The sequence below is a fragment of the Phaethon aethereus genome (genome assembly GCF_964289735.1).
Source record: "Phaethon aethereus genome assembly, chromosome: 11".
Lineage (NCBI taxonomy): Eukaryota > Metazoa > Chordata > Aves > Phaethontiformes > Phaethontidae > Phaethon > Phaethon aethereus.
In genome coordinates, this window is record NC_138587.1 from 3,968,214 (window position 1) to 3,993,317 (window position 25,104).

Below are 25,104 nucleotides of genomic sequence, written 5' to 3' on the forward strand. Positions count from 1 at the left end.
GATGGGGAGCTGCGCACCAGCCGTGCCCTTCCTACTGGTAACAACCTGCATTTCTGTGGGCAACTAACGGGTTTTAATTGCAGGCGTTACTGGAAACTCGTAACCATGAGAGTAATTCCTGCTTCCTCTCTTTCTTCCACCGAAGTAATGGAGGCCATGAAGGAGCCATTGGGGATATTTGCCTAATTACCATCACGATGCAAAATGGCTTTTAGGATCTATTCCTCCTGCAGTAACTATTTAAAAAATATTATAATTGAAGTGACAGTCATTTGTAAGTGCAAGAAGAAATGAAGCCATATCGATACTCTACTCAAATAAGCATATTCAAAGATACAAGTGCTTTTACAGAAATTTAGGATATTCCAATACAAAAAGACCAAAAAAATGTGTTGTACAGCTTTGCTGAGTTAGTGTTGGAGAGGCAAAGAGAAGAACCAGATTTAAACCAGCGTTCAGTAAACAAAATATAAAAGAAGCTATATCATAATATTTTCTCTTTACTTTCGTTTTTGTTTATTTAACAATGAATAACTTGAAAAGAAATGATCTGTTGAAAGTCAGGTAGGTGTATTTCATGTGATACTAGGAAGATGTGAGATTTATATGACTCGTATACACACAACTCCTCCTGAAAACTAGTTTTGCTGGCCCAAACTCATCTTGAGAAGCAATTCTATTCATTCCTACACAGCTATACAGACTCATGCTAGCAACATGTCTCATTTCAAAAGAAAACCAAGCTGTTTTACTTGTGACAATATTAATATCATATGTACAACGTCTCTGTGAAATGGATGCTAGGGCACAAATATACAAATATGAGACAGACAACAAGCATTTTGCTTAGAAATGCAGCTTGCAGAGACTCGAGAAAGCAAATTAAAATATTTTCTAATGGTGGTGGATGGGAACCCTGTTTTGCCTTGCCACAGGAAAGTTACTGCAGCTTAACTTACTTAAGGAAATAGTGCCAGCTACTGGGCAGAAGATTCATCCACAAGGCCAGAGATTTGTCTTTTAGGAGCACTTTTTCTGTGGATAAAGTTGCATCTCTAAGTATTGGTAATTGCAGTCAGCTGTAACCACTAAAATAATTTTAGAGTATCGTAAGCAAAGGAGTTTATTTCTTTATGAAAAATTATACAATATATAGAATATATTTCTCCAGTATTCTGAATTACCATTTTTCTCAGCAGGATGCATTGCGTCACTTTGCAGAGTAACCTGCTGGTTTTGTTTGATTTTCTTGTTGTGTTATAACCTCTAGAATGCCGAGGTCACCACACATGAGGGAGTACTACAAATAAATGTATGTACAAAGTGACGACAGCCTTACAAGGAAAAAAAGTACTGTACAGAGAAACATATTCCAAACCTAAGAAACACGCGGAGTAGCAGGTAACTATACAGATGCGACACTGAGAACTTCTGTTTTGGTAAGACCGAGTAAGACATTTTGTACAGTAAAGAATTATTTGTTTTGTTTTAATTCGAAGAAAACACCTACAAACTAGGATGGAAAATCATCTTTAGTGGCAGTGACTTATTTTTATATTACCTGGATGTCAGGTTTCTGACTGGCTCAATTGGCAACCTGCTTCCAATCACATGTGGTAACCGTGGAGTACTAATCAAGATAAATATCACAATTAAACATGAATCATTCTTGCTTATATTTTAGGCGTGGAGAGGAAAAGTTGCTGTAGAACTCCCAGTGCTTTCCACTGATCCTTTTTCCTTAGATCCAGAATAAGCTCCAATAAATGAACCATCTTCATTGAACATCCCATGCTCCCCTTCTCCATAATCTACCAGACTATCAGCACTTTCGGTGGCTCTAATGTCCCCATTAATTGACTGGAGGCTGCCTTTCAGCGGCTTTTCATCGCTGTCACTACAAAACAAAGAAATGCCTTTCCAAAAATCTAGCTTTTAATTGCGAGCATGGAAGCAGCTCTTTTATTGTGAAAGCAAGCAGCAGGAGGGAAGAGCGAGGGAAACATTTCTATGCGGGTTGTACATTGAGAATGATCTGGCCCTGTGAGTCCTGCTTGGTCTGGTGCTCCTCATTCAGGTCATGCACACCGACCTGAACTCCCCACACACATGATTTTCTGATTATCACAACAATGGAATTGGTTAAAAAGCAAACACCAATGAAAACTACAGGTGTGTTTTGGTTTTGCCCCTTTTTGCCTTGGACAGACAGAAGAACTTACAGAAAGCGAAGGGGAGAGGAAAGGAAATGCTGGAAAGGATCTGAGGGATCCGTTCCAGCGACCAGTGCTGGTGTCCAGTCTTTGGCACAGAAAGAGGCATTTTCATTTTACAAAACAGTGGGAAACTTCCAGGGCCTATTTCTTTCACTTTTCTTTGAGGTGGGTGGGTGAATGACGTTAAGTCGTGGATGAGGCATGAGCTGTAGGTCATGTCTCACTGCTGTGTGAGCATTTGTTTGATTGTAGATGACTAACAAAGTGGGGGGGGTTCCCCTTTTTAATTTGTTCTGCTGTTATCTTACTGTGACTGAAGGAGTTTCTCTCTGCTAAAGGGGAGGAACGGGCTAAAAACAAAAGCAGAATCAGAGTGTCTGTATGTGCTCACATGCAGCCTATGTTCAATGGCAATTTCATGAAAAAGGACAGACCCACCACCAAAATTCAGGGAAAAAAGGAAATTCCACTGGCCATTCCTCCTAATGGTACTGCAGAAGAAGAACCAAAGCAGCCTCACTTCTCCTGACTGAACATGACGTTTGGGGGGGTTTGGAACATAGATGGAAAGATTACAAAAACACCCAATTGAGGCCTCTAAACTACGTACATATTTACTCAATTACGGTCCTTGCTAATGCCAATTTTGTGTCAAAGCTTTGGTAATGTCATCTGAAGAAGGACAGAGAAATGCACCTGAACTTTACCTCTTCAGCATATAATCAATAACGCCTATAATCAATACGGTAAAAATATTTGCTACCTTTCTGCACATGGCATTTCTACTTATAAAAAAGACAAGTTCGGAATTTGGGGGGAAAGGAGAGGGTCAAAGTTATTAACCTCAGGACTTTCTTACCTTTCTAAATATTTGTCCCATTAGAAAGCATTAAAAATTAAATAAAGATGAAATTATGCAGGAAAAAAACCCTATTCCAGTACAAATAAGGTAGTATGTATAAGTGGGATTTCAACAGAAATTTTACGCCTTTAAGGCAAGTGACACCAGTTTTCCAGAATGGTTCTTACAGTGATATATTTTTCTTCATACCACAGTTACATAATAGTGTATGGTTTAGTTATTTTAAAGCAGCCAAAGTGATTATTTCAGTTCTCCTACAGAAACCTCTGTAGTGATGTTCATTTGGGTTTTTGCCATCTCTTACTGTATTTCAAACTTTGTTTTCTTCCACAAAATGAACATTCCCCATATTACACGATTTCAGCCTGATGGGGTTTCAGAAACCCACTGAAGGGTCTTTCTGTTGAGTTCAATGGACATTACAGCAGGAACCCAAATTATCATATATATTTACATTATTCATACAATGCTAAATAAAAAAATAACAAAGTGAAAATTAACCACTGATACATCAACATTTACTTATATCCCAACTTGCATCGATTTAAGTATGCTGGATATACCTTTATATTCCTACTATTATCCACTCCTGTGAGGTTTGCTTTGAAAATGAAAAATAGAGTTAATTGCATGCTATAAAAATGTCCTAAATAATGATGACATCTGGAAACAAACAAGACCCCACAAACACACACGCTTGTTAAAGCAGGTCCTATTTACCTATATTCCCCAAAGATTTCATCTTTTATTGATTGAGCTTCGGGATCTGGATGCAAATCTTCTTTTTCTTTCACTGTACAAATAAAATAAAGCACAGATCTGTATGCCGTGTTCCGCCGTGGACTTTTCGCAGGTGCAGTGGGAAAACCGCCTGTCATCACCCACAGCCTAACCTGGAGGGCAGCAGCTTGCACCGCATGTCTGGCTGCACACAACCAGCATGCTTCCGTCAAGGGGTCAGCCCCGTTCCCTACTTTTTAAGAAAGCTAGCAAGTGTTTATTGAATCATAGAATCATAGAACAGTTTGGGTTGGAAGGGACTTTTCACGGCCATCTAGTCCAACCCCCCTGCGGTGAGCAGGGACATCTTCAACTAGAGCAGGTTGCTCAGAGCCCCGTCCAGCCTGGCCTTGAACGTTTCCATGGATGGGGCATCGACCACCTCTCTGGTGAACCAGATTTATACTTAAAACCTTACTAGTTGCTTTGAAAATTACACAATTACTTTTAGCAAAGTCTTCTATTGTTAAGCCCTTTGGCTACCCGTGGAAGTTACGTCGGTTCGTATGTCAGGTAGCAGGTATCAGGTGGAAAGGGAGCAGGTAGCCCTGCCAACAGAGGCTCAGAGGTGCAGCTGGTGAAGGACTCTATGGCTGCATTAAATGCTGGAAGAGTCAACAAACACTATCCAAGGCCTTAGCAAGATCTCTGACCAGCACACAGCACTCTCTCACCCAGAGAGCACAGTTTCACTTCTATTCATTAGAATCCGTTCTGTGGATATTTATCAAATGCTACAAATCCTAATTGGATGTTTCTGCTTGCGGCTTTGCAGCCTCCAGAGATAAAAGTCTGAAGGATGCTTGTTATTAACATGTGAACATAGCGAGAGGACAATAAATCCATTTACCTGAATATTTTCCTCCTTTATTTCTTCTGACAAAGCAAATAGTTAGCAGCAGCAGGGTCAGCAAAGCGATGGCACACATCAGTCCAATAAACCACCCCTGGGTGGAAATTCCATCATAAATGCCAGCATAGGCTTGGTGAAACAGAAGAGGAGTAAAAAAGAAGAAAATTAATCAGGGGAAAAGGGCGTCATCCTGCTATAACATGAATATATAACATTTTCTTCAGTGAATCTTAGTTGAATCAGTCTACCACTACTTATTGTATTCAACTTAAAGAAACGCAAGACAGAAATACGTCCAGAGCGTGACATTTTTAGACTTAAGGGGAATGCGCAGTCTACAAGGCACGATAGAGACATTTTGGAAAGGTAATTCTGAGAGAGTAGTTGACTCAAAGGATTAATGCCAAATGGGAAAGCTGAACAGAGAATTGTTAAGCCTCTCATGCAAAAGCAGTTTTGCAAAAGAAATGGAGTTAAAAGTGCACCTGATACATGCAAACCACTGGACTGTCACACTTAAAATGCATTATATCTCAGCACTACCCTTTCAAAATCGCATAGGAGGGAAAACTGTTTTGTAAAGGCTGGTAACTGTTCCCGGCTTTTGTGTGCCAAGTGAAGCACGAGACTCAGCCGAGAACCACGGACGCGTTTACGCTCCCATGGGATTCAGCTGCAAGGGTCAGCTTAAAAGTCACAGAACAAAATTGCGGTTTATGGTTTTGGTACATTTTCACTGCACAACATCAGATGTAGCCTCGACAGTTATTTACATTCAAAATAAATCTTTATCACCTTGAAGGGTTTCGTGTCTCACCTCTCCCCCTTGTCTCAATTACATCTTCAAAAATGCTATTGTTATCAACCCAATTCTTAGTCACTAGACGAACTGTATATTCAGTTCCAGGCTCAAGTGCCTCAATGGGGTGAAACTTTTGGGTGGGGTTTACTGCTTCTGACATCTTGCCGATCCCTTTACCTATGGAATGTACATATTCAAGTCATATTGATTAATTGTATGCATTGAACAAAAGGCCTGTGAAATGCACAGTTACAAATAATGTAAATAACACACAGATAAGGATTTTTAACATTTGTCATCAGGTAATCTGATTTTCAAAAGCCGGCAATAAACTAAAAAACATTCCCCCTCTTTGATTTGTAATATTCCATCAGATAACATAAATAGCAGACTGAAGTAATCCTGATGTTTATGAAGGGGTTTGTACATTTCCCAGGATGAAAGTTAATATTGTTGGGGGATTATGGATCTACTTTAACTAATGCATGCTTAAAAAATTACAACTTGAAAATGGGCTCGCTTTGTATAGATAATCTGGGGTTTGACGCTTCTCCCGTTGAAGTGAACTCAGCAGGGAAGCACAGACAGCTTGTTATCTGGAAACGGATTCTTACATGTCTCAAGGAAAAAATTAACGCTGGGATTGGTGCTCATTTCTCCCCTGACGGTGATTTTCCATGCCCTTTTAAATCCCACAATGCCTGCACAAAGCACTGTTTTAGACATAGCTGAAGCTTGCTTTTAGACTGATATTTAGGTGTTTAAATGCTCCCGGTGAGTTCAGTAGTTGATTAAGAGGTAGAAGGGAAATTCCAGTAGCCTGAGTTTTAGAGCCTTTTTACTTGCAAAACGCCTACTGCCAGTTCTGTCTGCATTAAGGTTGCAGGTTATTAAACAAGCTTTTTTAAAACAGCGTTTGTGGCTAACAGAAAAAAGGACACCTACAGAGGTTAGCAGTCACTGCCTGGGCATGAAAAGCCTGTTCAGATCTGTGTGTTGACACGGGGCATCTCTTTAGTCAACCAAGGGGTACGACATGGGACTGCGCCTGCCCTCGATGGCAAGGAGAGACATTTGGGGGGGCTGCACTCTTTAATTGTGCACCGTTGCCTAATTTGCCTGCCTTATCCAAAGTCGTGTAAACTAAGGACTGAGCACACAGTATAATTTGAAAACTACTTGACCAATTAGCACTGACAGTAAAACAATGCTCATTAATACTTAAACTAGTAAACAAGCCAAGCAAGAAGCTTTCAGGGATTAAGGCTTAGCTGACAGCTGAAGGGAAAAAGAAAAAAGATTAAGATGAATCCAAGCACAATCAAAGCAGCAGTTCAGGACAAGTTTTCCAAGGCAACTATACATGTATTGCAATAAGCAATAAAATTAGTAGACCATTGGGACCCAGAGAGAACACACACAGCTGAAATACTGTTGATACTGAAGCACAGCTTATTAGCATAAATTAATCCATCTATCAGTAATTTTTGCTAAATGAAGTATGTGAAACTGAGATATAATTTTTAATCAAACTGCAAATTAAGCAAGAGGATACCACAGGTATATTTTAATTACATCTTCCAAAATCAAGACATCAGAAAAACATATTTAATGGAAACACTACCCAAAAAGTAAAAAGTTAATGTGAACCTTCAACCCATAGCACGTTAAATACCATACAACACTTATGCGTGACATGATAAGCACATGGTCCAACTTGCACACAGCACAGGTCTCCTTAGGAAGCATCTCTCCTGAACTCCTAGAAAGCGGAACGCTTAACCCGGAGCTCAGCGGTAGCCCACAGCTGTGGTTCATTGTGCATTTTCTTAGACCAACTTAACCCATCCGTATCTACCACCTATTTATTTCCAGCTTGTGCCAGCCTCTTCTTTTTGAACAGTCAGCTCTTTACAGAAGCAGAAAGGGGGAACCGATACAGCTGAAAAATAACCCCTTTTTCTGCCAGGTTGTCGCTCAGCCGGATGGGCCCCTCCGGCTGGCCGTGCCGCTGCGCTGGCACAGCGAGCAGCGCGGGGCCGAGAGGCTCGTACTGGAACGAGGGTTTGAGCCCAGCCCGACCTGGGGCTGGGGATTTCCCTTTGGCTCTCCAGGCTGATCAACATCACCTATCCCAAAACACTAAACAGATCTTTTTTCTTTAAAACTTGGTACAGGTGTCCAGTGATGGGTGATTATGAGGTTTCTTTCCACGCAATTTCTTTCTGGTCTGTGTTACACACTCAATATAGCACCTACAGAGGAGAAAGCATTGCTAAGTGGGGCAAGTTTGGTGGTTGGAATAGAAAAAGCAGTGTAGCATCCTGAAAAATAAAAGCAAAGATATACAGATAAGGAAAAGCTCAACATACTGAAAGGTCAGTGAGCTGCAGAAATTAGCTTCAGAACATTGAAAGCAGTTGGGTTAGGTTTTTAATCTACAATAAGGGAGAAGAAGCATTAGTAATAAAGGCATATCACCAGCACTTCTCATCTTCCCTCACTATTTATCAGCCATACCATGGGACTCACATGAACATTAAACACTGAACTGCAATTTTACAATATTCCTACTGGGCTTCGAGATTTATGAGAACAACAGAACACACATTTTTTATAGAAGCTTATGGTATAAAGGGAAAAACAATATAAACTGCCCCCAAAGACTTACAAGAGTGCTAGTTCTCCAAAAGTTAGCGCATCTGTTATAAAACACACTTATATAAAAAAGCCGGCAGCCTAATAGCTAAATACTGGTTGTGGGCAACATCTTAATTTATAACCATACCTGCCTAAATACATCTGCTGCAATAAATGGAAAGTTGAACTTTCATTAGTTTTCCCCTACTGCCCGGCTATTACAAGTGTATAAATATGCATCACAAGTATCCTTCATCTTCTGGGCTTTTTTAGTGCAGGAGGTAATTCATGCTAAATTGGGAATATTTTAAACTATAGAGATTAGTAAACGTACTATGTGTAAAGTCTACTGAGAAGAATTTACAGGTGAGTTAGTGATCAGCTATTTGTACTGATGGTCGTTTGTAGGAGAAATCTGAGCTCGGACAAGAAAACAGGTTATAGCTTGTTCATCTCTTGCTGCTTCTCTCTAGCTCTCTGCGTTGGCTATGCTGGGGCAGGCTGATAGAAGAGGAAAAAGCAAAAAAATAGCAAAGGCAAACAGTTAATGGCAAATTTGCTTGAAATACTCCAAGGCTAATATATTTAGCATATTATATTTAACGTGCCTATTTTTCCTGCTCAAAACAATAGGGGTTTGAAACAGTGACATACCACAGATTCCTCTTCCCGGTCCAGCCTGTGCGCAGCACCAGGGCTGGCAGGATGGTTCATTGCCTGTCATCAGCAACAGGGTTTGATGGGGCTACAGGTCCCCCGGCCGGAGAAGAGCGGAGTGGCATAAATGACAGAAAAAGAAACTTTTCATCAAGATTTCATCAGGTTCTCTTGATTGTGAGCAAGTAGGGTATATTCCAGGGGTTTGCTGGTAACTATACCAGTGGTTACATATGGCTAAGGCTGTTGTATTTTTCCTTTTTCACTGTGCCTGTGGCAAAAGAGAACTAAAACCGTATATTTTGTTACAAATGGTTACTCTCATTTTATGGTGTGTCATCAAGGTTAGTACCCTCCGGCTAAGATTTTCAAAAAGCCTGTAGGAGTTACGTGCCAATTGCCACTGAAATATAAGGAAACTGGTAAACTTCTATTTTTCTGGCTTCTCTGGAAAATACAACTACAGTTGTACAGCTTCCTCTGGATGAATTTTTTATTAAGGCTTGAATTTCTGGACACACAGTAATCATTCTCAACATGTAATATGTGTTTAGTAATCCTCAAGAAATGCTGGTAACTCTAGATGAAAAGAAGCTTTGTGTTAAAGAAGGACTGCTATATTAAATTATTTTTTTTCACTTATGTAAGAACATTATTTTGTGTTACGCTTCTGAGGGAGAATGATCATTGGGAAATCAACATTTTCAAGGGGAAAATTAATTAGTTTGCAGGTCATTTAAGAAATACTGCCTGAAAATGAAAATTTAGAGATAAAACTCATTTTCTAAAGACAGTATACTTTCTTCTGTGGAATGAAAGCAAGATGAAGCCACAAAAATTAAACTATTATTTATTATGCAGTACAATGCAAATATCTTTTCCCGCAGGGTCTTCATGCTTGTCCACATTATTTTACCAACAACTGATAAAAACTTTGGTTGTCTATGGGCATTTCATATCTGAGTTAGTTTGGCTATGTTTATGACCTTTCATAAGAAAGAGGCCTTTTATTTCACGGACTTTGCATTAGCTGCCAGTGCCAGTGGTGTTGGTCATGCAACAAGGATGCCATAAAAGCAAGCTTTTATATCACCTACTGCTATTTCTCCCTAATTCCGGTGGGCCTGCGTTCAATCCTGGAGACAAACATTAAAGTGTGGGTTTCCTCTGGTAAGTAATATACAGAAACAACCCCTGCTGACAGAGACAGTACTGCAGAGCGGAAGGCTCTACTCCATCGCGGCTGGCCGCCCACAGGACGCAGCACGTGGCACCGCTCCACCAGAGAATGAAGAGAGAGATGTGAGCGTGAGATGGTCTTTTCCTATCAGTATCCAGTCTTTGATCTTTCGGTAAAGTGTTGCTAGCCCAAAGCGACTCCTGACAACAAAAGCGAATCTGAATGGTTCATTCACAGAGGAAGATGCTGCAGTTGTAGAGAAAGGGCATGATCTACCCATTTATATCCATTACAGGCAGTTATACTTATTTGAGAGAAACTTTTTTTACTGAATTCAGTCATTCTCGGCACTGCAAACTCATTGTCATGAAATAGGTTGCACATAAATTACAGGCTGGCAAAGTTATAATTTGCAACACAGCGATTTCCCCTCCTCAGGCTTGTTTTTACTAGCGATACGTACATACTCGCATGTGTACGTATGAGAAAAAGAGATTGACTTTTCTTTCTGAGTCCAGGCTGTAGTAGCAGGGATAACGGAAAGCAATAGCAGTGGTGCGGATCAAGTACCTCAGTGATAAAATGGGCATGAATCCATAGCTTCCACCTCAACATCTCCTCTTTCCTGGCAGAATGTATTGTGAAAGTCTGAAATCCCCACAGCACAGCCTGCAAAGGCTGTATTACAGCAGTGGAAGCTATTCAAAGTCCTAAAATGAACAATGAGAGCTCTATGTTTTTATTACTAAAACCAGAACATACTGGATATAGGATCACTGAATCAAAGCCCAAGAAACTTGGTGTGCTCCATCATGGAGTTTCATTTCAGAGGGCACCACATTTTATATCTGTCATTTATGTGGGTCATTTTAAATTATAAACTTTGACTTTCGAAATCACTCCCTTTCTTCAAAAAGAGAGATTGTTTTAATTTTGAGCAATCGCCTTGCTTCCTATACCGCAGCTTAAAACCCCAAGAAGGTCACTGAAAAGAGTGATTTTTTTTCAGCCTTTCATGTTTAGTTGAAAAATGTCTGAACAATTTAGCCAGCAAATAATGACACAAAACTCTAATGGCATCTCAGTGACAGATGCAGTGTCCTAATTTAGAGTGGCTTGAGAACCAGCAAATTTGTGAAAGGAGCACACTTTAATGCAGAACTGGACCCTTACAGATTTCACTAATTATACTACTCTATTCTACAAGCATTTCACCAGAACCAGTTGTTGCCACAAAGCCTTTGGAAAGAAAAGAAGAGAATGAGCACAAAATTAACGGCGGCGTTATCATCCATTTAAGCTATCAGGCAGGATACATTTCATAAAACGTGACAAGGTTATTCAAAGAAGTTACAGACTTTCAAGTAGCCAAAAGCCCCCAATGAAGGGCAGCAAAGGTAACTAATGAGGTGAAATTATATATTTTAGCTTGAAAAAAAGAATCTTTTATTTTCCTTAATGAAGACAAAAATTTAAACCATGCTGATAGATTTCTAGTTACTACGACATGAGTACCTGTATACTAGAGTGAGTCTAGAGGCTACAAGACAATTACCAAGGAGTTTCACTACTTGAGAAAATGGGTTACAGTTCAGGATTGGATTCTGTACTAGGACATCATGAGTTTAAAATACTTTTTACTTGTTTTACCAGTAACTGAAGAGATCCTGCAACTTGGAAGTCCAATAGGATGTTGTGCAACAAGGACCATTTTTCTATTTTATATCAACATTGTTCCAGACTGTTATTGCTAAAAATGATGAAGCCTGGACTCTCTTGCTTATCACATTCTCTTTCTCCTTCTCCGTGGTAAGCGCACAGCAATGGTTTCTGATTAATAGCAAGGACTTGTTCTTCTGTATTGTAGAGTTTTCAGACTTGCTGAGCACAGTACATTTAATTTCATTTCAGCTGAATGTGAAAGATGAGCTATCATACAGTGCTTGTGATTTTCCTTTAAATCACTGAACATCAGTGGTTTAGGATAGGGTATAAGTGGCACACAAATGCTCTCTTCCAGTCTCTGATAAAATAATAATAAAATAATGGATCAAATGCACTGCAGTCAACTTTATGTTCATCTGGATTTTCCATGTCACCTACCTGCCTCTAATGTTGCTGGAATCCCCCATCTTCATGCAAGGGCAGAATTTGTTTTTATAGTACTACTGAGAACAGATTATCTAGATCTTCAATTTTCTGTTTGTTACTAAATTCAATTCACTTATTCTAGTACAGCTTAAAGAGTTGATCAGTGGGAACAGAAACACAGTACTGTACAGCAAAATGAAACAGGTAAGCTCTACTTTTCTGAAGGTTGCATAGCTACATTAAAAAGCTCATTGATTGTTCTTGTGGAAAGAAAAACAAATTTATTTCCTCTAATTACAAAGGAAATGTCAAGCCTGGAATATTCTCAATAGATTTTTCCATTATTGTTAGTGCTTCTCCACATAAAAACATATTGCCTATTAACTTACTCCCTTGAGCCATTGTTAGTCCTTCTTCTGTGACCGGTTTCCCACAGCCTTTGACTGTACAAGCCTTTACATAGAATTTGTACTTGGTACTGGAGCCGAGACCTGAAAGCCTCCAGCTGAGCGTGGAGCGGTTGGTTACGCTGACGTCGTTCAGAGGTCCGATTTCATGCGTTTCGTTTACTGAAAGGGAAAAGGCAGTTGAGTCAGATCCAGCAGCTAAAGGCCACGAACATGAAATGTGTCATGAACGCTCTTGCAAGGGAGGCACTCTGCAGTAAGTAGGGAGGATGAAGCCTGAATAAGCATATCTCACCTTCCTGCCAAGTACTTAAATGGGATTTACCTCGTCCATGTCAACCTCCCAACTACTCGGTGAGCTATTACTGTTCTTAAAAAGCTCTCTGATTCTAGATATGCACATAGAGTGGGAGGTAAAAATTACTGTCTCCTAGATCATTAAATATATATGAATTGCTTCTTGCTTTGCTTCCAAACATCTGCAAACTTTTGCAAGCAAGTTAATGCATGGCTGTTCTGCTTTGCTCTGCTTTGCCTTGGTGCAGTTGGTAGCTGAAGGAGGGGTTGCCACTCCTAAACTGCCTAAATAGATGGGTCCACTCTCTGCCCATAGTCATCAAAACCAAAGGGAAGATCCAGCCTCCAGCACCAGCTTGCAAAGGCCACTGGGTGGTTCTGTTACCTGCAGAGATAAGTGAAAAGTACACAGGGTATTTTTTGTGAATAGGACACACTCTAATCCTGTTCCATCCTCAAAGAATAAAATACCATGAATTGTCACTACTCCTCACAGCTGATGTTGTGGTGGTCTGGGATTAATACTGGATCTTGCCTGAGGTTATCTGCTCAAAGTCTCTTCCCAGCTACTCAGTTCTTTTACAGGCAAGAAAGAAATACCCCTGGTATTTAGTTGTTTCTCAAGGTGATTACTCAATAACATGACTCAGGTGTTAGTTGTCTGCGTTTCTGCTGAGGCATTGTACTGACATAATGTGAACATCTGAATAAATGTGACCAAAGTGCTTCCATTACAAATTATTTTGCATTGAATGAGTTTCAGTTCGGTAAAGTGTACCTAAAATTTATGGGTCGTCTTCACTAGTACATTAGGTATAATTTGCAAAGATGAAATAATTGAATTAATGGAATTCTATAAATGTGGAATAGGGCATGGTAGCAATGTGAGCTTACATCGGAAAAGTGCACGGAACACTTTTTGCTGTGGAAGATGACTTTGGCCTGCCCTCTAGCAGGCTGTGTGCGCATCGCAGTTCGAAACACGCTGTTCTGATGCTATGGCTGTTACAGGGATCTCAGAAACAGCCCTTCCCATCAGCCTCTGTTTTAAGTAACTGCACAGAAAACCCCCCTTTTTTTTTTCTCTTTAATAGTAATGCTTAAATTCTAAAATCAAAGTAAAACAAGCACATACTTATCTGGTATTGCAAAATGTAGCCAGTAAGGTGGCCGTTGGCTTTCTTGGGAAGTCCCCACGACAGAGTGACAGAGTCCTTGTCAAAGTTCAGGATCCTTAGAAAACGTGGTTGTTCGGGGACTGGAAGATACAGGGATTAGCTTTCAGAGAAGAAGGCTGAACAGGTCTGTCTCTACACATACTTGTTAAATAAGGATATAGTTTAGCTTAACACCCACAGTTCCCCTTTCTAGTGAAGGGTTTCATGAGTATTGGAGATTTTACAATCACTTTAAATAAAGAAATCAACTTGACTTGTTACATGGACAACGTCTATTTATGTTCTTCCATCCCATCTTCCTATTTTGTCTTACCTCCTTCTGGAGTTTCAAACACAATGGGGGAGCTTTCCGGGCCATCTCCTTTGGCATTGTAAGCCAAAACAGTTAAGCGGAATTCACTGAAGGGCTCTAGACCGGGAATCATCCCATAGTTTCTCTCTCCTACAAACGTTAGGAAGTGTTTCTCTGGGTGATGCCTTTTTCCATCCAGCATGCTTTTTGTTTTCCACCAACTGACCTGCATTGAGATTGGTATTTCTATAACAAATTATGTTGTATGGGGCTGAACACGATATTGATTTCTCCCATCTTCACAGGAATGAGAGATTGCAATCTAGCCTTGATCTGGGATTCATTTAGTAGTTTATTCAACTATATACAAATATTTAAAGAGAAATTTGTAACCTTATAGCCTCTTAAATGTCCACGAACTCTGTCCCTTGGGATTCCAAACCAGAAGACTTTGACCAGTGTGCTATTCACAATATCCACCGATACGCCGGAAGGAGCGGCATCTGGAACTGTAAAAACAAAAGTGCTGCATATTAAAGACACTTAGAAGGGCTCAGTTTCACACTGTTCACAGCTACAGGGCTTGGCTTTCCAGCTCAAGCTGTGGCAGTTCATGCAGTCTTACTGCAGGCAAGAAAAAAGCCATTCCAGCTGCATCCAGTGGGTGAAATGGGCCAATAAACATTATTTTGCCCTATCAGGGCTTTCTGCTGAGGGCTGGAATACAGGTGTACTGGGACATATGAATTTCTACACCAGTATTTATGATTTCCTGTTTCAAGTAATGCTTACAGCAGTGAGAAGAATAAAAAAAATGATTAACACAGCACTCAAGGAGGCAATCATAAAGTTTTTTTATAATCAATTTCATTTTACAACTAAGCTCATTAAACAGTAGGATTTTAATCACTACACAACACAGAAAGCTATTATAGTGCTTGAAAAAAAGCAGCCTTGATCCATTGACAACTGAATTGCAAGGAAGATTTTCCACTGATAGATACAAAACTAGATCCATCACAGACACACAAAGAAAATAAATATGCTGTGGGGGTTCTTTCTCTCTGTTCTCACTATCCACCATCTCTTCTGCCATAGACTCTACAGGGGAGGGAAGACGCACCACCAAACCTTCCCAGTGCCCACCTCTGGGCGTGCAGTGGGGATTCTCCTGTCTGAACAGCACCGAGACCATTGCCAGCACCGAAGCCTTATGCTGGTGAAGCACCAGGCAGCGCTCGGCAGGTTGCACACATGAAACTGGCCCGCTCGGGGGTTGATAACGCAGATCTCGGTGTGCTCACTCAATGAGAGGAGTGCTCCAGAGAGCCCGCCTTGGAATTTGTTTCCCTTTGTAAAGCTGGTAATGCCTGTGGTTATCGTGGTAACTTTACTGGCGATCTTGTATCACCTGCCATGGATCATGATGTCCATAGTGGCTTCTGCGAGAAGCTGCAGCAAGTGGAGAGGTGGGAGCAGCAGCATCTATACTACTCCTACGAGGGTGTGACTGCTGCAGGGCATGGCTAATCCACTGTAGACTTTTCAAAGGCCATTCAAGCTGTCAGTTTATTTAACTCTTGCAAAAACAACTTAAAGACTTCAGATTCTGCATGGGATGAAAATTGTCTGACTTTACAGTAATAAAAGTAATCTGCAGATGTGAAACACAGACCATTCGCATTTGCATATGCAATAAGCATGTGTATGTGGGATCAGGAAAGCTTGGTGCCCCACGCTAGCTGGCCACCATGCTGCTCATTCCCTTGCTGATTTAAATCCTTAAATCCTACAAAAAAAGATTTTTTTTTTTTTGGTGGTGGCAGTGCTTAACTCTGTTGTTTCCTAAAGTGAGGCTTGGCATTTCTTTACTGCAGCTGGATACATTCCCAGTCCTCCAAATACCCTCTCTAATCATGCAGTAAACACCAAAGGGGACAGGCTGCTCTTCAGAGATGTTGGGGTGCCCTCAGCAGTGACATTATCTGGTGTCCCACAGACCATACCACGGCAGGGCTGTCACATCCCCCATGGCACCTGTATTCATTCTAGCAGGGCAATCCTCCCGCGTGTTCACCTCTCCTACTGGGACATGATTATGAAAGCCCATCACGAAGCTGGAGCTCAAAGACCATGTGCAGAGGGTGAGTACCACAGGCGGTGGCTGTGAGTTCAGAGCAGCCCAGGGCACCTATTTTGTGAAAACTGGTGGCAAGAGGAGAAAGCCTCTTTCTTTGATCTGGCCTGGCTGATGCACCATGGGCCAGGCAGAGTCCAACATCAGAGGTGTGCAGGAGCTGAGAAGATCTGGAGTGGGGCTTGGAGCAGGAGTAGACCCAAAGCAAAGCCTTACAGTGGAGGAAGACTCTCCAAAGAGGGGGCTGCGCCACCAGGGGGCCACAGAAAGCCACTGGACAGAAATCCAGGCTGGAGAAGGAGTCATTCTTCAAGGACTCGATGGACAAGGTAACACCCAGCATACGTGGGAATGTGGCATCATCTATAAATCCACTTACAACACGCAGCGCCTGAGTGTTTGTACTTAATTACCACAGACAAGCTAAAGATCTTTTTCCCACCAAGTACAATACAATGACTGCTACATTTCATAGACTTCTTATGGACTGTGGCCTTCCAACAAGTACCCAGATTAAGCCAGCAACTGAGATTAATGAAAGCGCAAGTGACCTTTCCAAGAAACCCCTCCAAGTCCAGCAAGCTGGCATCCACAGCGCCCAGCATCGGTTGCATGCGCCTCTCACATAGCCCATCACGCTGAGCACTGGCATTTCAGCAGTTTTGGCCAAGGGCTGCCTAATCCACCCCTCAGTATCTGATTGTTTTGCATCACAAGAACCCCCCATATTTTTACATGAAAGTTTCCGCTACTTACCGTCCTCTCCTGAATATCCGACGGTAACGTTTGGTTCGGGACCAGATCCTAAATTATTTACCGCTTGGACTTTGATCTCGTAAGGCACGAAGGTGGGGGTGTTTCGCAGGGTCAGAGAATGCTTCTTCACCGTCTCCTCGTTCCAGTCCGCCTCAACTCCCCGCTGCCGCCAGCTGACTTTGTACTCCAGCCCCGGCCCGTTCCTCTCCACGGGTTTCAATGGCTGTGGAAGAAGTTAAAAGAGATCTTGACAGCCTTTGTTGCAGTAATCATGAAAGAGCAGCTGAGGGGAGGGGGGAATAATTTTGGAGAACATGTTACAACGTTGGGAGAGAAGAGGGGGAAAAAAGAAAACTTGAACTTTTCACTGTCATGTTAATTTTAAGGCGACTGGAAGAAAAATGTCATGACTTCAAGAGAAAGGTGGATGAAAGGCAGAGAAACAGTTGGATTAAAAATAGATTAATTGCTAGTAGACATATATCTGCATACTACATACATCAGTTTTTGTTCTGCCACAGGTTTTCTTTGTTTTCTCGTGTGATGTAAAACTGCATGCCTTTTAGCACAACTAAAATGCATGTTTTGGCATAAGGCTGTGTGTGTCTTTTAGTACAGCTAAAATCTGTGTTTTATCTTAGAATTTTATGTAGCACAGCAAGTTGGGTCATTAAAATTTAGATTTGTTCTAAATATGCACAAATGCTTGAAACTATGCCTGGACATTTAACGTGCAACTGCTGTGCTACTCTTTTTTACCGATCAGCGGAAGAATTCATCACAGCATGGTTCCCATCTAATTAACATTAATTTATAAAATATTAGAAGACATATAGCAATGGATTGTCATGAGACATTCTCCAACTGAGTTTATTTTTCTGAAAAAGTACTTCTTTAATTAATAAAGTTGACTGGTCATGAGCACTACCAAAAATGATGGGGATTTTTCAGCCCACTGGTATTTCCCACCACATAGCCTACTTTTAATAATATTTAACTTATATATTGTACATACCAAATATATCATAACTGCTATGTATCCAAACTGCACACAGAAGTCTGTAATGAAATGGCTTCGTCTGGCAAGTGTCAGCAGAAAGCGATGCCCCATTGACCCACCTGACCCCTGCTCCTCCTGCATGGGGGCACTTAGGTCTGGAGGATCTGCAAAAATTCCCATTTATCTGCTCTGAGGATACGAGGACCTTTGGGATGACTGCTGCCAAGGAGCTGGTATACTGGGCAGCTTTCTAACAGGCACCGCTGGGAGAATCACCTCCATTGCAAAGACCCCAGGGAACGGGATTTGCAAGAGAAGCTGAAGAAGTAAAAAATTCCTACTCAAAGAAACCTTCTCGTTTAGAGTTAAATTGCAGCACTGCTTGACTCTTATTTTGATCTCCCTTAATGCTGCAAATCCTTGGCGGAAAAGCTAGTGAGTAATGCTCATCTGGTCTCTTAATCCAAAGTAGGCAGATTAACATCATTTTGCAGCCTTTGTCTGCTAGAAACAGCATATTCAGTGCCTAGTATTTCCTCTGAAATGCACACAGGAAACCATAAATAAATGAATATCCTGTTTACGACATTTAAGTGATTCAACAAGATTTAACAAAGCCTGTCCATCCCATTCTCTCCCTTCAGTCTCAGTTTTCACTTCTCCTTTTGCCTTGTCTGAGCAGTAGATTATGGGCTTCCTGGCAAGGAGGAGCACTCATTCTCTGTTCAATGAAGCGTTGGTCATAAGAGCATTTCCCAGCCATGCTGTTTACTATTGCTCTACATTTCTTCCAAGAGGCAGCACTGTATTCCGTGACCCTGGGCTATTTCATAGAGCAAAAATCCCCATTCAAATCCAAGTCAACGGATCTAGAGGGCCATCTCCTTGTGGCGTAATTATAGCCTAAACCATGAATTCACACTGGGGAAATGTTTTATTGTTCTTTGCTGTGAGCAGCAGATTGAGAAGTAAATCTCATGTAAATTGTGTTTAATTCCAGCCACAAAAAAAAATACGCTTCCTTCCACAGTTGTTGAAGTTTGTGTTAAATGAAGGAATATATATCTCTCTAAAGTGTTGGCACAGGAGCTATAAGCTTAAAAGCCAAAGAATTTGAAAACTGGAAATCATCCTCAAGACTTTTACACAATTCCTTTGACACGCATGACCAGAAGGTTTATCTACAATCCTTTAATTTGTTCAAAAATTCAAGCTCATGTTCTCTTCACCAAATGATCCACACCATTTTTAAACCCCCAGTTTGGAAGGGCAGAAGCTATACGTAAACCATCCCTTCCCTGGCCCTGGCTGCTCCTCCTGCGGAGCAGGGTGAGACCATAATTATTTTAAGCACTTTCTTGTATGCAGGATGCACAGAAGAAGAACGCACTCTGAAGGATTCTCAATGTGCTTTATAGGACTTTCACATTTCTTAATAATCTGCAAAGTTAGATGTAAAAAATTTACTTTTCAGTCAAAATGAAACAAGGGGAGGAACTCCAAAACATATTTATGTCAATAATAACTTTACCTTTGACTTCAGGAGCATTGAGGGTCCTACCTATGGAATTTGCAAATATTTCCTAAAAAACAGAGGTTGGGGAAGGGGAGGCAAAGTCAAGGGATCCAGTATTTTTTTTAATGTATTTATATTAAAACAACATCCATGTTACTTTAGAAACTGCTGCTTGAAGGAAGAACCTGTTTCCAATATTGTAGCACTGACAGACACGTTTGTCTTACCTCCCATTTCATCACCATTTCATTTGGTTCAGAAGCTTCAACTCGGATGTTTTCTGGGTTCTTGTCTGGAGCTGCAACCACACAGGTGCTAAGGTTAGTTTGCATATCCTGGGTTTGATTTGCACTGATTATTTAAATGCAAAGAACAGGTACAAAAAACTTTTCTTATTTTGATATTACTGAGAGTGAGAGACACCTAAACAAAAAACGTTCATGAGATTAATTACTTGGATCACAAAGCTGCTGTGACTGAAACACATTGTTTAAGCAGTTTTGCGTCCTAAGTGCCCTTGTTGGTTGGAGCCACCAGCTAACAAGAAACTGTGACTTTTGGATTTCAAAGCACCAGATGTAGGGAGATTATGAGGAAGAGATTTTTCTCCCTGTGGGGATAGTAAACAGAAGATATACTGTTAGTGGGACACACACAGCTGAAAAGCTGAAGAAGGACCTGAAATTGAAGTAAAGGGGGGAAAAATAGAAAGAAAAATGCTGGGGAATGCAAACACTCTGCTGAACAGTTGGCTTCTAAAATGACTTTCAGGGACACAGCATTTTCTGTCACAGTGAGAAACGCACCATGAATGGAGATTTTTGACAAGCTTAACACCGCTGAAAGGCTCTCCATAAACCTCACAGATCCTCTCCAGCAACTGCTTTTCCATAGAGGGCTGCAGCGGGTGGGAAATGGGCAGCGCTCAGGAAAGCTGCGTGCTCTGGGTACCCCGGCAGCAAACACCCTGCCCAGCACGGCAGCGCAGACTCCTCGCTTTGGCGTCCCTGGGCTGCCGCTGAGCAGCAAAAGCAGCACAAGTATGCCTGACTTCTTCACTCCCCTCTGAAGCACAGGAGGGCACTGTTATTCCCGGCAAAACATGAAAAATACTAATATTCAGAAAACTAGACGGCAGTGTTTACCGGCTGGAGGTGTTGCGCAGCGCAGCGATGGTTTGCTAGGCTGGCTCCTTCCCACCGCGTTCACGGATACGACACGGAACTGGTAATTCGTATACGGTGCCAGTGACAAAAGGGCTGTGGTGTCATTCCCTGGGGCTCGGGTTAGCTCCTGCCACCTCCCCGGCTCCCACCGGTTCTCTTCAAATTCTATAATGGACTCTGGGGAGGGCAAGAAAGGTAACAAAAGAAAAAAGGCGGAACCTGTATAAATGGCTTATAAATAGCAAGGATGGAGATGAACTTAAAACAAATAAACTGTCACAGTAAAACCGATTAAGTACGGCTGCGAGCACCGTTTGTTTTTGCTAACAGCCATGACGTGCCATAATGCTAAACAGCGGAAGACGATGCTACTAAAATCCTTCATACCATTAATAGGGCTGTTATGACTGGCCCCAGCTTTCCAGGATAGCCGAACACTTCGGTTTTGATTTTCTGAGAGCTGAAGGTCTTCTGGCGGATCAGGAACATCTGAGAAATAAAGAAGAAGTGTCAGGAGCGTGGCAAGCTCTTGTCTGACTTGGCATTTTCCAAAGGACTGGAACAGCAAGTTCAGTGAAGACGGTGGTGTAACACTTTTTGATTTCAAAATGGACAAAATGAGAAAAGTGGGAACCGCTTTTTAAGATCCTTTTTATTATGGAAAACCAGGCTGAATCTTCCCGTCCTGCTTTCTTCCTTATAAATGCAATATCCCTTCTTGAGTTCATTTCCACCTACTCTTATTACTGTGCTTGCAGCAGCAGATTTTTCTTTTCAAATCAACACTAAGATCTATTTAATCATTAATAGATATTGACACTGCTCGCAGCAGAAAGTTATATTAGCATCACTTGGATTTACTCTGGTGCAAACCAGAGTGGTAGAAGGTGACTCAGCTCTAGCGGTTATCGAACTTGGCCTTTTAGAGTCTGAGTGAAAAGATAACATTCATTATCGCAGCCATGGGGACCTGTATTAAAAAGGAAGCAAGAAAATTCATCACCTGCCAGCTCAACTAATGCTGTCCAGAGAATACAGCAGAGTTGGTGGTGGCTGGTATGATAACGGCACTGCACCTCCTGGGGACAAGCGCGGGGCTATACCAGCCCCGAGCACGGGACTACCCTGTTGCTGCCAGAGCTCGCTTTTCAGGGATGTGTTCTTAACCAGGTTACCAGCACCACCAGAATAGGCTGCTGCCCCTCACAGTCCTGGAAGACGACAAGGGGACACACGTCTGCAACATGATCTGGTTTCTCAACATTGTCAGGGGCAGAAGAGGTGATCTGTGGCATGGGTCGTTTGCCAAATTGCCTGTAATTGAATGAACGCTTCCAAATCTAGCGGATTCAGACTGATGGATGTTTATCTTCCTCATGGCTTGCTTTGACAGTTTGAAGTCTGACTATATTGGATTAGTTTGGTAACTGAAATATAATGGGCCTGATGTAAAAGAGTCATTTCTCACTGTCGGGAGCTGATGGTAACCCCTCACCCTTCCAAAGTCACACACACACTCCCCCTCCACCAACTCCTGGCTGGTGTTTCAAAATCTAAAAAATGTACAGACTAAAGAAACGAGATTGCACAATTTTGGGTCTTTGATCTCCTCCTGCCCCAATGTTCCAACTACATCTTTGTCTGACAATGTCATTTCTTGTAAGGAAAACAGCTACCTCAACGACCAAGACTGTCTTTACCATTGTGAAAGAAACTAATTGTGTCTGTACAGAATTTTTTCAGTAACAATGTTGAGTTTTCTTGTATATCTCAGGTTACATCAAAAAGTTAAAAAGTTATGTTTTAGTGCAGAGTTTTTGTTTTGTTTTGTTTTTCAATAACTCTTTATATTCATTTAAAGATGGTGATGGTATATCTTAAAGAAACTCACTCCTCTATCTGTTCATTAATCATAGAACAAACACTTAGAAGCATTCTGAGTACTTCTTTTGCTCTCAGGTGCCTGTATTCTGATGTCTCCATCTCTGCCATATTTAGTTCTTTAGCCATCTCACAAGTCTTTCATTGCAAAAGAAGCCTGAATTTTTCATTTGTAAAATAACAGATATTGTTAATCCACCAAGACCTTTCTTATATACAATAAACAAGGGGAAAAGAGCACAAGGCTGTTTTTCCTTTTCTGCAAATCACCTTTTTAAAAGGGAATAAAGTACTTCATGAAATTTTCATCAGTAATGTAATGAATAGTCTACAAAGACTTTGAATTATACAGCACTAAAGAACACAGTACCATAAATAACGTGCATAGCATTTTCTGAATTTACTATTTACTGAAAAAGACCATTCATCTAAAGCGTGAAAAGATCTTGAAGGTCAGATTGTCTTAGTTCAATCACTGACAGAAATAAATAAAAATTTAAAATGAAGCAGAATTTAATGAAATTAAAATGATGCAAAACTGTCCACAAAATAGCATCTTAGCTATTGGGTAACACCCGTAGGTACATGTGCAAAGGACTGCACATCACTATTCAAGTGTGTTCCCTTAATTTCAGGTGGTCCTTCAGGAAGGGAGGCAGGCTGTAAGGATGCTCACACAAGGTGGGTGACCCACCCTTCAGCCTCCGTGGGTCAAGGCTTTTCTCTGCTGTGAACTTGTTTTTTGCCACTGGACAATAATTTATGCTCATGTTCACAGAGATAATTAATCTTTTTAGGTGCTTAACTTGCACTGATCTTCAGAGGAGTTGGACATCTAAATACTGGCCTTATATCTGCCTTCTTCAAAACATAGTCCAAGCGGTAATTTGCGTGCGGGTCTCTAGTAAAGTGGGGTGAAGGACTGACCAAGGACTTCAAAGCAGAAGCAGAGCCATTCTCAATACACTATTACACCTTCCAGCCTGGGCAAGCTCTTACAGCCCCTGTGGGTGACTCCTGAACTGAGAAAAAACACTGCCTCGTCTTAGGTATAACAAACATTAAATATAAATGAAACATTTGCGTCAGCATCCCCATTCCAGGAGATACCAGGATAGCACAACCGAGGTTAATGAGTGAGAGGTACATTGCACCTCTGTGAAATTGGGTTATTGAGGCTTTGTAACTGAATTGGGCAAAAGAAGCAAATAAGCAGAAGTGCTGCAATGGCATTATGTACTGCACCGAGCCGTTTGCACACCAGGGAAATATCCTCTTACCAAGGACAACCAACTGTGATTCGGCTGTGACACTGTCCAGAGAAGTGCTAGCCACACACGTGTAAACTCCTTGATCCTCCAGTGTCACGCTTGATATGAACAGTGTATCTCTGTCCAGAATTATCCTACGGGGGAAAAGAAAAGGTACATACAAATAAGATACAAAAAAATCTGTAAGATAAGCATATGACAGACAGACACTCTTGTTCTCTGAAAAACTGGTTATAAAAAAACTTGGTAACAGGACATCTTGAATACCATAATTGCATGTTCGTCCCATTACTTTAAAACATAATTGTAGTTGTATTATACACTGTGCTGTAGACTGTTATTTGTATTTTGTAGCAATTTAGCCTCCATGGCTGCAAGTTGGCATGTCTCTCTTGGTCTGAAAAGAGCCACATTGATATGCATCAGCTGAGAGTCTGGAACATAGGATTTTGGCACATCATTAATGAGGCAAATATATGTCCGAATTTTTGAAAGGGTTGAGTAAAACTAAGCATTCCCAACCCACTTGTGTAATGTCCAATGCACCAGGGGAAGCTGGCAGTAACCCAGGCACACGGGCTCTGTTGCAGACATGGCATTTGCTTGGCGCTATCTCCCCGCACTACGTGGCCTCAGCAGGATCTTCAACATCTCCAGCACTGCAGTATTTAGGAAACCATCTCTCTTCTGTGGTAATTAATAAAGACATCTGATTGCCCACTGCGGGACCCTTCATATCGAATAAAGGATGAGCTCCATCCCCTTAAGATCAATGGAAACACAAGCATAGGGCAATTCAGCCTACACTCGCAAGTCCTAAACTCATACATAGGAAAAAACTCATTGCTTTCAATGTCTATGATTTTAGGAAGAATCCCAGAAACCTGTTTTCCATTCACTTCAACATTACGAGGACTGTGCTTTGGCCAAACAGGTGTAAAACACAGGAAAATACTAGTTCCACTGAAGTGGAGAAACAAAACCCCAGCTGACTACACTGGGGCTACGGTTGTATTTTTGGGTTGAACCAACATTTATGCAATACTCTGCTGTGATTGTGAGAGAGACAATAAAACCCCAAATCATTTGCCAGCCATGGCTCAGAACTCATAGATGTATTTA

The 25,104-nt window shown here is 41.3% G+C and overlaps 1 protein-coding gene across 1 annotated transcript in view; it reads right to left on the reverse strand.

The window, feature by feature from the left end:
* Positions 1–1,680: 1,680 nt before the first annotated feature.
* The window catches only part of CHL1 (cell adhesion molecule L1 like), a gene marked incomplete at its 3' end in the record, with an annotated part of 56,375 nt that continues 32,951 nt past the window's right edge, over positions 1,681–25,104 (reverse strand). Inside the window, exons 14-26 of the mRNA XM_082004443.1 lie at positions 23,992–24,116; positions 21,218–21,319; positions 20,810–21,007; positions 19,892–19,962; positions 17,149–17,371; positions 14,649–14,764; positions 14,277–14,481; positions 13,921–14,043; positions 12,471–12,650; positions 5,529–5,690; positions 4,709–4,840; positions 3,799–3,871; positions 1,681–1,897 (exon numbers count right to left, since the gene is read on the reverse strand). Coding sequence (XP_081860569.1) covers positions 1,681–1,897; positions 3,799–3,871; positions 4,709–4,840; positions 5,529–5,690; positions 12,471–12,650; positions 13,921–14,043; positions 14,277–14,481; positions 14,649–14,764; positions 17,149–17,371; positions 19,892–19,962; positions 20,810–21,007; positions 21,218–21,319; positions 23,992–24,116 — 1,927 coding nt within the window. The remainder of the gene's footprint in view (positions 1,898–3,798; positions 3,872–4,708; positions 4,841–5,528; positions 5,691–12,470; positions 12,651–13,920; positions 14,044–14,276; positions 14,482–14,648; positions 14,765–17,148; positions 17,372–19,891; positions 19,963–20,809; positions 21,008–21,217; positions 21,320–23,991; positions 24,117–25,104) is intronic.